At 41.4% G+C, this 13,353-nt stretch overlaps 1 protein-coding gene across 3 annotated transcripts in view; it reads right to left on the bottom strand.

Annotated features, from left to right (window-relative positions):
• The window catches only part of rgl2 (ral guanine nucleotide dissociation stimulator-like 2), a 19,036-nt gene extending 9,866 nt beyond the window's left edge, over positions 1-9,170 (bottom strand). Inside the window, exons 1-5 of one of the 3 annotated variants that reach the window (XM_084158669.1) lie at positions 8,923-9,170; positions 7,414-7,583; positions 517-564; positions 296-379; positions 1-31 (exon numbers count right to left, since the gene is read on the bottom strand). The exon at positions 1-31 is cut by the window's left edge and continues 133 nt beyond it. In XM_084158669.1, the coding sequence (XP_084014795.1) occupies positions 1-31; positions 296-379; positions 517-564; positions 7,414-7,572 (322 nt within the window). In that variant the 5' untranslated portion in view covers positions 7,573-7,583; positions 8,923-9,170. Of the gene's footprint in view, positions 32-295; positions 380-516; positions 565-1,857; positions 2,104-2,971; positions 3,073-7,413; positions 7,584-8,922 lie in introns of those variants that run through there. The other 2 variants (XM_084158671.1, XM_084158670.1) reach the window with 2 other exon arrangements.
• Between the last annotated feature and the right edge of the window lie 4,183 nt (positions 9,171-13,353).

Genomic DNA, 13,353 nt, shown 5'->3' with positions numbered 1-13,353 from the left:
CTGCTTTCACACACTGTGAACGAGAGCTGGACTGGAGGGAGGGAGAGAGAGAGAGAGAGCGACAGAGAGAGAGAGAGAGAGAGAGAGAGAGAGAGAGAGAGAGAGAGAGAGAGAGAGAGAGAGAGCGACAGAGAGAGAGAGAGAGAGAGAGAGAGAGAGGGGGGGAGACATAGAGAACGAAATAGAGAGATTTATAACAATATTACCATGACAATTCAGACTTAATAACGTGTAAGGATGTAAGGTGCAATTATACTGTCATTTCTGTGCAGTATAAAATGGTATGTATTCTCACTGATGCACTGGTGGGGGCACCATGCTGTTGCTTCACCGCTACATGATATATCACTCCGTCCTCTTCCTCCTCCAACACAGTAGACTGAGGAAGAGAGAAAGTATGATTCAGTAAAATACGTGCATAATTCATACTCTCGCACAAATCTCCCACTGTCATCAAACCATGATTTATACGGAAACTCTAGTTATTCATGCATTTCTCAAGTTTCTTTGACCTACCAAATCCAGAGGACAGTACCAAGTACTCTTCATGGGGGAAGCCTCCACCTGTGGAATACAACAACATACAATAAATATAAATACTGTAACATGATATGAACAAAATGACCAGAACCAGAACCTCAGGTTTTAGCATAGCATAAAGCCCCGACGTGCCCATGCATATTATGTTATTATAATTGTATAATAATTGTATAATAATAAACATAAATATTTAGGAGTTTCAAAGGGCAAAGCAGTTTAACAGAAAATATCTGAATGGGTTGAAAAGCGAAAACAAACAAACATGGGTGAAATATCACCAGAATCTGATAAGGTTGTAAGTGAAGTAGAGTTTGTCTTAACACAAAACAATACACAGTAAATTGTAAATGTAACTAAACCTTTGGATCACAACATCTTTCATATGTTTTGGAAAACAAACAATGCATCATTTCAACAGAAATTATAACATTCCATGAAATACACTTGCCATTTTAATACTTGCAAAACAGCTGTGATACTGTACTGAAATGACCTGCTCACAGTTTCACTGAACCATTCCATGAAATAGGCCTACTATGAGTAAAATAACGAGACATCCTAATGTACCTGGGGGGTAATGCATGAATGGATATATCAGTTTACACTTTCTCTGCCATTGACACCCATGAAACTGTGATTTTCCATGCTGAAAAATGCATGAGAAAACACAGTGACATCATCAATAGTCTCTACTGACCTCAACAATCCATACCAGTGATACAAACAGAAGTCTGACTCTGGTCATATGTGAATCATTCAACATGTATAACCACCCCCCTTAATTAAACCATAACAACATCAACAGAACAACAACAATATCAAACGTTTCAAATCTATTTAGGGCATTGCACAGCCTCCTTTTGCATTCATTTCCCCTTCAGTTGAGATCCAACCACAATATGATGATAAGCAATATCCAGGTCAACATATAAGTGCAAATGGATTAAGCACAAAGCAGGTCATATTGACCACTGACCAGACAGTTCCGCAACAACTGCTGTATCCTATAATGTGTCTATCAATCTCCTTATTTGACATGTGGAGGTGCCTTCTATAACTACTTTCAGTAACCACTTTCTCATTAAAATCAACTTGAGTACCAAAGGGCCATGCTCAGTTAATGTATCATTTGCATTAAAAGTGAAAGTATCCTATTCAATCCATAGTCCCTCTATTATCATGGCATAGGTTCAGAACATGCTGTTCTACCTACTGCTGTAGCATGTTTCTGTTGTTGATCTCATATCTGTCTGTTGCTCTTTCTCTTTCCCACCTATCTGTATCTGATTGACATTGACCCAAAAAAACACAAGTTACCTTTGTCTCGACAAGTCCAGACAGGCTACAAGCCTTTAGCTTCTTTGAGAACTTCACAAGAAAGCCACAAACACCATCTTGTCCACTTTCTTTCATCTGCCTTTCTAGTTTCCTCTTCTCTCCTTGACCGTCGTTTTTCAATGACCGAGGGACAGGATTGTATGTCTTTATCTTTCAGTTTGTCTGGCTCTCGGACTTAACACACATAAACACACCTGAAGCCGTCATTAGGGCCACCCCCTCTGTGTGCCTGCATCACATGGGCACACCCATAACACACACAGAGATAGACGTATACAGACGTATACACACACTCACACTCGCTCACACAAACACACACACACACACACACACAGGGATAGACGTATACAGACGTATACACACACTCACACTCGCTCGCTCGCACACACACACACACACACACACACACACACAGAGATAGACGTATACAGACGTATACACACACTCACACTCGCTCGCTTGCACACACACACACACACACACACACACACACACACACACACACAGGGATAGACGTATACAGACGTATACACACACTCACACTCGCTCGCTCGCACACACACACACACACACACACACACACACACACACAGAGATAGACGTATACAGACGTATACACACACTCACACTCGCTCGCTCGCACACACAAACACACACACACACACACACACAGAGATAGACGTATACAGACGTATACACACACTCACACTCGCTCACACAAACACACACACACACACACACACACACACAGAGATAGACGTATACAGACGTATACACACACTCACACTCGCTCACACAAACACACACACACACACACACACACACAGAGATAGACGTATACAGACGTATACACACACTCACACTCGCTCACACAAACACACACACACACACACACACACACACACACACAGAGATAGACGTATACAGACGTATACACACACTCACACTCGCTCGCTCGCACACACAAACACACACACACACACACACACAGAGATAGACGTATACAGACGTATACACACACTCACACTCGCTCTCTCGCACACACAAACACACACACACACACAGGAGAGGAATGATATAGTATTAGACTCACCTGTTGAACACACAGGGGACTCACATAGCCTACACACAATGAGAAGGTCTGCAGCTATTGGCTCACAATACCTTCTCTCTTTCAATCCCTCCTTCCCTCTCTCCCTGTGTGAATGACCTACATTTGTTGCTAAACCTGTTTGACTACTTCTCTTCCAACAATGAATAGAGTCAATTTAGAGGCAGACCTAACTGTCTAAACTCATCCTCCATCATCAATATTTAAACAAACTTGCTCTGAGGATCATTACATCCTCTGACACTGACCTGTTAATATATGTCATATGCTAATGACAGTTCATAAATGTTCCAAGTCAACTAATAAAGCAGGAAGCACGCCCTGTTTACTCAACGGGCTAACGACACTAGCGTGTGAGCACATGTTGACACACAGGTGGGGACTTTCACAGCCTCACAATGACAGACTGGTTCAGGCTACAGCCTGTCAGCACTAGTAGAAGCTAGGTCTGGCTGTTAGCATAAGCAAATGTTAGCATGTTAACCAACTGTAGCTAGCATAGACTACTAGCCTTTGTTAGCCTGTGTAGCTCTGTTTACCGGCACCTATAACCGCACTGTCTGCACACATATGACTCTATGCAACAGACAGAAGGAAGGTTGTGTAAGTATATGGAGATGTTGAAGATGATTTCTAGCCTTGGTTTATTCAGCTCAATGTACACAGAAAGAACATAGAAGATAGAACATAGGACTTTTAGAGATGATTATTTGTGTGTTGTCATCAATGCTAGCCTACATCAGGTCACATAAAACAGAGAAGCCTTTGTTCTGTGGGCCTACAGTAGCACTGTGCATTCAACTAATCAGGGTGTTATTAACTAGGCGTAGAGCATGGCGTTTGCAACGCCAGGGTTGTGGGTTCGATTCGTATGCACTCACTAACTGTAAGTCGCTCTGGATAAGAGCGTCTGCTAAATGACTAAAATGTAATGTAAATGTAAAAGCACAGTCGCTGTTTCTAAGAGACTGCAGTTGTAAAAGTGAGGCAAAATACTTGTTTACATTTTTAACATAGGTCTACTGTATGCCTACTTTCCCATGTTATTATGTTTTTGTCTCAAGCAGTAGGTCTAAGGTTAAGTTTACCCACAACTCTTCCTGGTACAGTTAGCTACAGTATAACTACTTCCTTGGGACCATCCGTGTCAACCTCAACCAACCACAATCACCACATCTCAATCTGTGAGTGGCGATGGAACCGAGAGGCACCAATGAGGATGTCTAATATTGTGGCATGTAACAACCCCTACAGTGTTTCTGTTCTACCAAATGCACAAAATCTTTGAATATTTTCTAGTGTATTTTCCCCAACAATCGATACAAGGACTTGGCTGCTCCACTGTAAGGAAAAGCTGGCTCAGGGAGAGGATGAAAATAATCATGAAAGTAAGTGGCTGAGGTTCATTCCATGAGAAACATCTTGATAAGGAAATGTGCTTGACCCTCCTCAGATACTGTATCTTTCAAATCTCCCATTATGTCTGCTCATGTTTACAGATTTTGTCCAATGTTTTCTTTCGTTCGCCCACTTTTTCCATTGTTGCTAGTTTTAACTCAATGGTTATCCTCTTTATGTGGAACCTCTCTCATGATTCAACATGTTCCTTGTCTCTATATTTCCATCTTTCCTCGCCATAGAGGAAGTATATTATGAGCGGAGACAAACACAGGAAGCAGGATGTGCTGTCGTGACGAGCTGCTATTTTTTCTCCTTCTCTTTCCCTCACAACCCGGTCTCCTCTGACCGCTACGATGGGCATCGGTGCAGGGGGAAAAAGCAGGAAGAGCCTCACAATCTCTCTATCTTCACCCCCTGTCTTTACACAGTCTCAAGTTCTACTTCCGTCACTTGTTCGTTAACATCAGACATTTTGGGCTTTGTCCCTTTAAATAAGTATCTAAGGTTGTACAGTATGAGCAAATGGGTACGTGAGCAAATGGGAGCGTATTGTCATGTGAAAACATAATCCCACCGCTGACACCAATATTGTTGACTACTTTACACAGCAATACAATTGGGGCTCGTAAATATATCGTCTGAAATGTTATTTAAAGATGCCTATTGTTTTGTTTTGTGCTCCCTTGCTCTCCCTCTCAGGCTCCCACCCCTTCCTTCCCATCTTTCCCCGCTCTTCTTCTCACGCTTTCATCTGTGCATCCCATGGTACCCTCTCTACCCTTTAAAGTGAGCCCTGGTGGTATTCTGGTCAGAGCTGCTCTATTTCCTTATTTCAAAGTCTTATCTGAAATCTCTTTTAAATCTTTGGTTCATAAGGTTGTTTTAACTATCAGGGTCATATCGGAAATACACTTTGTTTCTTCTTCAGAAAGAATATTCAATAGACTATATGGGTCACCACAGCACTATGTGACAAACCATAGGCCCTATTTTAAGATAAGCGAGAAAATACTATTGAAATGATTCCACCAAGCTATACCTGCAAAACAAATGTTGCTGCTGGTAGCTCATATCTATGAAACCTGACCTAAAGAACATGTTGCACTGTGTGGAAAAGTTGAATTGTCTGCAGGGGGGTGGATTGTCGTTGTGAGGCCTGACCCCATTGTCTAAGCCCATTCACATGCATCTAAGTTTCCCTCATTAAAGAGTGAACAAGTGGCTGGATTCAATTCCACTTGATAGAATGTCCTCTGAAACCCGGCCTATGATATCTGAGTGGAGTGGTGGAGGTGTACAACACATAACACATAGACCCACCAGCTGGCAGCCACCCATAGATTATTTACCACAAGGCTGTGCAGTGGTCATGTCATGTGACATAAACAGAACAAGAGGGACGTTACCACTGCAGCTGGTGTCAGAGTCAGTGTGACTTCTTTTTATAGCCCCGGGGAGTTTCTTGAGACTGCATGCTAAGTGAAGACAAAGCCAATGAGACGATCATCATGTGCACTATGCACTAAAGCCAAGTAGCAAGTGTATGAGAGTTAGTCAGTGGAAAATTATGGAGTTCATTGATATCTAATTAAGAGACAATAAAGTAAATGGAATCACGTTTTCATCTTAAATTGAACTGATACGGTCTGCAATTATTGGGTGAATATAATGATTTGTCAAATCAAAGCGATGAAATTACATAGGCCTAAGTGTCATAAATGAAGTAGTATAATATCTCACAACACATTATTTACTATAAAAGAGGCAAGAACTTACAATGGAAACAATTATATGTGTACTTTAGGGTTGAAAAGGAGTAAAACCCACACATTAGTGACAGAACAACAAGGCTGTGTGAGTAGAGTAGAATAACCCAGCAACTGACTGCCACAACTAGTCTGATAAAACCTTTACAGCCTCTGTCTCGGCCAATGGAACATTAAGAAAGGTTACACATCGTGAGAAAAACACGCATGCTGTCAACCTGTCCAGGTTTGCACACTTTCAAACAACTTACACAACCCTTTCTGTTTCAGGTGAATTCAACTGGATATAAATAAATACTGAATTACAATAGAACATACATCTAATATGGTCATAAAAGTAATGTTTAAGAAAGCAACATCTTAGCAAAAATGTTACAGTAGTCTACTTGGAAATCTCAAGACATTAGCTTTTTATTCAATGTGTGGTGGTCAAACATCATCTCATTCACTGGCATGTCTTGATGGAAAGTACCTCCTCTTTAGTGTCTGTCTTTGAAATCAAAATGACTGAAATCCCTGAGGCTCTTTGAAAACCAACCGACCGCATCTGCTGTTTACTCAAGGAACTGGTAGGAGAGCCCTGTTACCACGGTTTCACAGACCACTGCTCTAATACCCTAACCCCCTACCCTGGTTGGTCTGAGGAACGTGATCAATTTTAAAGGGCGACCCGACCAAATTCACATAGAAATGTACATCTGTTATTCCCATTGAAAGCACATCTAAGAAGCTGTAGAGCTGTTCTATGTGTGCTATTTCTATGCTTCCCGGTCTTAAGTTTCATTTTTGAGACTTTTACTTTAGGTTTTGTACACCAGCTTCAAACAACTGAAAATACAATATTTTTGGTTATGGAAAAGATATTTCACAGCGGTTTAGATGGTAGAATGATTCTCTACATTCCCACATTGGGGGGGGGGAAACCCTGCTCTACACTATACTTGCAAACTATAATAATTTTTGCAGAGCGATTTCTGCATAGTGCATCTTTAAATTAGATGACACAGACGTGTTTCTGTATCAAATCAGCCATTTACTGGATTCACCATATCAGGTGAATTAATATGAGACCACTGGAGAAAGTTTGCTATATGAGAGAACAGGTAACAGCGCCCTCCATAACTTTACAGGTATTAAAGTGCAACTGCACCTTGATGTCTCTCTCAGCACAATGAAACTACTACTGCAGTTAATTGCTGTGAATTATTTACTTACATGTTCCTAATCAAGCTAATCAAATATAAAATCACTTCCAACCTCAGAGGAGTCCAGTCCAGTACTGTCAGTCACTTGTCCTGATTGGCTGCTGAGGGGAATATCGTCAGGCGCTAAAGGCCGGTAGCCAATAAGGGGTACATCCCTTGACTCCACCCCTGGCAGGTCCATCCCACCTGTTCGCATATTACGAGGGATCATGGTGCCTACGGCTAGAGACACAAAATAAACAATAGGCACATATGGGGTTAATTGGTTATAATTTCAACTTCAGAGAACTTCAGAAAATGAGAGTAGATGGCACAGTGTAACCAACATCATTTTATAGTTCATGGAATTTAACCAACTCTGAAAGGCATACATAAAAAATAAAAAATAAAGTATATATACTTTACAAAAAAAAGTATTGTGTACCAAAGCTTTGGTTGTAGCAGGTCAATTAGCAGTTCATTTGTTTACATGACTTACATTTCACTGTGCTCTGCTCCAGCATTGAATTTGAATGCCAACTCTTCCTTCCCTTTCCCCTTTCCCTCCCTGAGATGTGGATTGCCATGATGATAGAACTCTGCTACACTATAGGGTAGGAGGAGGATGTTGACATGTACCACTCTATCTATTTAGAGACTGTAGATATTCATTGCTGATTCACATTAATGAAACTGTTTTATCAAATTTTTTGACAAGCAAGTGTGGTGTAGGCTACTGTGTATGAATGTACAGTATATGGATATGTCAGAAGACTTGCTGTTCTTGTATGGTTCATGTCATTACTTCAATAACGATGCTAAAGGTGCTTAAATAGGTGGAACAAACCTTTTATGTTTAATATTTATCTGTATAATTAAGGGTTTAGGCTACCTGTTATACATAGCTTTTTGTCTGTGAAATGAAATGCACTGTTCTACCCTACATGCACTTATACACTAGCCTTTTATGGGACACTAATCAACTCAATCACGTCATCTTTGGGAACATGGTACTACATTTTTAAGTCTATTTCAGTCTTGAGGGCATGCATATAATTAGGCCTAGTGTTATTTTAATTTTTTTATTGGTCATAGGAAAACATATCTGTAAAGGTTGTCTATATACTGACTGTTAGTTTTGTCTTAATAACCAACCAACCAACTGTTATCCAAAGGTCTGAATAACTTCCATTCATGACATTGCTGCTTCTCTGACGAAGGCAAACATTACATTTTGGTCTGCATGAGTGAGTCCACACTGTAACTAGGCTACATACAGATGGTCACACCCCAATTGCATATGTTCCCTTTCAATTCAACCAACCGATGGGTGGTGCTGTATCGACTTCTTAACCAAACTGTGTTCACCTTCAATCATAGGAAACAAGACACTATGGATATTAAACGGAATATGGTAATAAAGTTTGCGTGTAAAGCATTTGTTTCTTTAGTAACCAAATACATAAGGTTTAGGCCTATTTATAGAAGGCCATATATATTCAATGTTATGGGGGCCCTGCAATTAAAGAGATGATGAAATTACAAAGTGTCATTCATGGCTATATCGTATGAACGAACTTACTGGATATTGTGTGTCCAACTGTGGTCAGCTAAATTCCGCCAGCATTGGATAGCTGTATTGTCTGCCTCCGTGGAATATACGGTAACCGGTTAGTGGACGAATGTCGCGCCCATCTGTTCCAGCACCGACGTCGGAAGAGAGTCTCTCTCCCGCTCTATCAGTATCTGTGTCCCCCTCTGGTCGCCTGTCAAGCTTCTATCGGCTGATAGCAGCACTGAGCACATTCGTGTACCGCACACTCCCTCACTGCTCTCTCTCTGTGCTCTGACGGCACAGTTCCTGTATATGTGTACTCAGCGCGTTTAGCAACACAGCCTACAATTGTCTCACTGGCAGAGAGAGGGGAAAAAGTGGTCATCTCGGAAATATAGTCTATGTAGTGTACAATATGAAAAATGTTTAGTCATCTATGGGCTCCTAAAATTGGGGTTTAAGAACAAAACCAATAATAATTCCGTATGGAAAGCACACACACACACACACACACACACACACGTGATATAACTTAATATTTTATCTGTTGGATTTAGATTTTTTATTTTATTTTTGCTACCTGCCACATCCCCCCCCCCCCCCCCCCCCCCCCCCCCCAATGCTGACAGCAGGGGGAAACATTTCCAAAATGAAATTGACCCAAACACTGCTGGAAGGTATTACAGGGTGTCATGCCCATAGGGGCCACAAGGGTTTGTGCCCCCTCAGATTTGTCCTTTTCTTATTTGTTTCAAAAAATGTATGTAAAAAAATATATAAATAAAAAGGTTCCTTCCAAGGTGCATCACAGAGCAAAGATATGCTAGGCAGAACGCTAGATACTGTAGTTCAGGGATCAATAACTAGATTCAGCCGCGGGACGATTTGTTCTTGAGCGGATGGTCAGGGAGCCGTAACATCATTACAAATAATTTGTAGACTGCAAATTGACCGCAAGAAGCCCAAACAGGTATTATATTTGACTAAAACATGATCATTTCAAACCTTGCTTACATTTGTATACAATTACATATATCTCTATATTATGGATGGTAATTAAAATCACTTGGAGCTGATTTGCTGGTGTTTTTACAGTCTTTTATGTCAAACAATAAAAAATGAAACAAACGTTTTTTCTTTTTTTCTTTGAAAACTGGAGGGGCCAAATAAAATCACTCACGGTCCTAATGCGTTCCGCGGGCCGACAGTTGGGGAACCCTGCTCTAGTGTGCGTGCAGTCAGTATCACCAGTAGAGGAGGAGAGAGAGTGTTGATTAACACAAAGAGTTTCCTTTGATTTTAGCTGCCGGTGATGGACTCGCAGGTGGTATGTTTGTAAATGAATTTGATCAATCTATTTAGCCTATTGATTCCTTCTTGATTAATAAATAAATCTACAATGTTTTGTTGTTTCTCTGTAATACTAGCCACCTAGCAATTTTATGAAGTTGGCTTTCGCTAGCCAGCTAGATACACTACATGGCCAAAATAATGTTGACACCCCTTCAAATTAGTGGATTCGGCTATTTCAGCCACATCCGTTGCTGACAGGTGTATAAAATCGAGCACACAGCCATGCAATCTCCATAGACAAACATTGTCAGTAGAATGGCCAGTACTGAAGAGATCAGTGACTTTCAACGTGGCACCATCATAGGATGCCACCATTCCAACAAGTCAGTTCGTAAAATGTCTGCCCTGCTAGAGCTGCCCCGGTCAACTGTAAGTGCTGTTATTGTGAAGTGGAAACATCTAGGAGCAACAACAGCTCAGCCTCAAGGTGGTAGGCCACACAAGCTCACAGAACGGGACAGCGTAAAAATTGTCTGTCCTCGTTTGCAACACTCACTATCGAGTTCCAAACTGCCTCTGGAAGCAACATCAGCACAATAACTGTTTGTCGGGAGCTTCATGAAATGGGTTTCCATGGCCGAGCAGCCGCACACAAGCCTAAGATCACCATGCGCAATGCCAAGAGTCTGCTGGAGTAGCGTAAAGCTCAGCGCCATTGGACTCTGGAGCAGTGGAAATGCGTTCTCTGGAGTGATGAATCACGCTTCACCATCTGGCTGTCCGACCGACGAATCTGGGTTTGGTGGATGCCAGGAGAACGCTACTTTCCCCAATGCATAGTGCCAACTGTAAAGTTTGGTGGAGGAGGAATAATAGTTTGTGGAAGGCACTTTCCTGTTTCAGCATGACAATGCCCTCGTGCACAAAGTGAGGTCCATACAGAAATGGTTTGTCGAGACCGGTGTGGAAGAACTTGCACAGAGCCCTGACCTCAACCCCATCATCCTTTGGGATGAATTGGAATGTCGACTGCGAGCCAGGCCTAATCGGCCAACATCAGTGCCTGACCTCACTAATGCTCTTGTGGCTGAATGGAAGCATGTCCCCGCAGCAATGTTCCAACATCTAGTGGAAAGTCTTCCCAGAAGAGTGGAGGCTGTTATAGCAGCAAAGGGGGGACCGACTCCTTATTAATGCCCATGATGTTGGAATGAGATGTTCGACAAGCATGTGTCCACATACTTTTGGCCATGTAGTGTAGGTACCCGAACTCCCAACCTCATAACTAGCTACCAAGCTATATCAGGCTATTAATCAAGTTAGAGTAGCTTGTCTAACTATCTTCCCTGGCATGACTGCTGGCAAGGTTGCTAGACTTTAGAAAAGCAAGCAATTACTAAAGACTCACATTCCTTTCAACATTTTACCTTGAATTTTGTGGAGATGCAGAGAAGCATATTTAGGGCTATGATACTATATACCAGTGTGGTAGTTGTACTGAACTCCTAAGGTATAAAAGGTCTTAAAGAATCAATGTGCATCATTCATTAAAATAACAATTGAACAGGTAAAGAGGTATGCTTAGATAACCTATGCAGAAAAATAGACATATATTTAACATAGTCATAATGATCATGGCTTTAGATTGCAGGAAAAAACTGTTTCAGGTGTTTGAAAAATGAAAAATTCTCCAACTTATGGAGGGGGGAACAACCCCCCTTTATAATAATGGGTCCATGACCAAAATTTTCCCTTTAAGCTGTGTGTGCGCAGGCTCGCAGTATCCCCGAGACTGCCATGCAGGGTGAAGAAATATCAGCCCATAGAGAGAAGCACGAGATTGAACTTCACTCAACTTTCTAATTAGTTAACACTATTAATGTTTCCCTTTACTGTGGCAATTGTGGTCGAATCAATGCAATATTAACCACTTTCAATGCAAGATACCGAAACAAAACTAACTATGCAAGAGATTTTGTTGTAGGCAGAACGCATCGGAGTAGGATTCTATTGCATTGACACGCACGACTCAGCCCATAATCTAAACAGACCTGTGCGGCATAACCAATCAGAGCTGCAGTAGGCCTATATGCAAATAGACCAATGCCATATATGGATCTGTGCCATTTACTTTGAACTGAACTGTGTTTACAGCATGAGCAGTCATGAGTAGATGCGCTTGTTTTGAGATCAAGGCGAATTGCCAATAGGCAGAGGGTAGCATAATTTGTCTGATTCTCAGTAATAATGGTATGGGAATAATAATGCATTTTATTTTGTAAAGTGGTTTCTTGCATCAAACAACACAACAACATGTTCAGTCACCTCCTTGTCTGAAGGACAAGTGGATAAATGTATGCACTCACTAACTGTAAGTCGCTCTGGATAAGAGCTGCTAAATGACTAAAATGTAAAATGTAAATAAACAGGTAAATGTCAAGCCCTATATGTTTTTTTCAAAAGTCTCATGGAATGTAGGCCTACATTGAACACCACACATTGGCTGCTACGGTAGGCTGAATGATAGAACAGTTATTTCCATGTTAATATGTTAAGGAATGCATTTTCTTCATTGTTTTTGATGGTAGGCCACTCTGGTAGCCCTACATTATGATCAAATAGCCACAGTAGCCTACTTGGCCAATGTTAAAACTGTAACTTAAAGCGTGTACACCCTCAGGGTTCATAGTAAACGCGCGCTGGAAGTTGCACATAATGTTCAGAATGTTCAAATTTGCGCTCAGCAGACCTGGAATTTGCTCAGTGCCGAAAAAAATTAGAGGGAACGTTGTCCATGACACCCCTGGATGTAATTATCATAATGGTGCTCATTTCCTTCATTCTCTAGAAGCTTATTCTAATATTCTTAATTAAACCCTTCTATAGACACTAGCCACACTGAGCGTTGACTCGTTTTTATCAGACTGTCTGCTTCCCATCTGCTCCGTCTCATGACAGAACTGCTCACAAAGCCCCGGCTGTGTGTGTGAGAGGGCATCTTTATTCCCAAAGGGAGAGCACATGAAAGGCGTCAAGTAGTCAACCTTATGACCGCTACACAAGCCCCGTATTAACACGAATAGGGGTCCTTTTTCTCTTCTGTGATGATACTAAAGTTGGGCTAATGGGCTCACTATCCTGACTTGGTAAATAGTGAATCTTGTT

Source organism: Coregonus lavaretus (genome assembly GCF_964263955.1).
Source record: "Coregonus lavaretus genome assembly, chromosome: 3".
Lineage (NCBI taxonomy): Eukaryota > Metazoa > Chordata > Actinopteri > Salmoniformes > Salmonidae > Coregonus > Coregonus lavaretus.
Note: the sequence above shows the minus strand (reverse complement) of the source record. Positions and strands in the feature narration are given on the sequence as shown.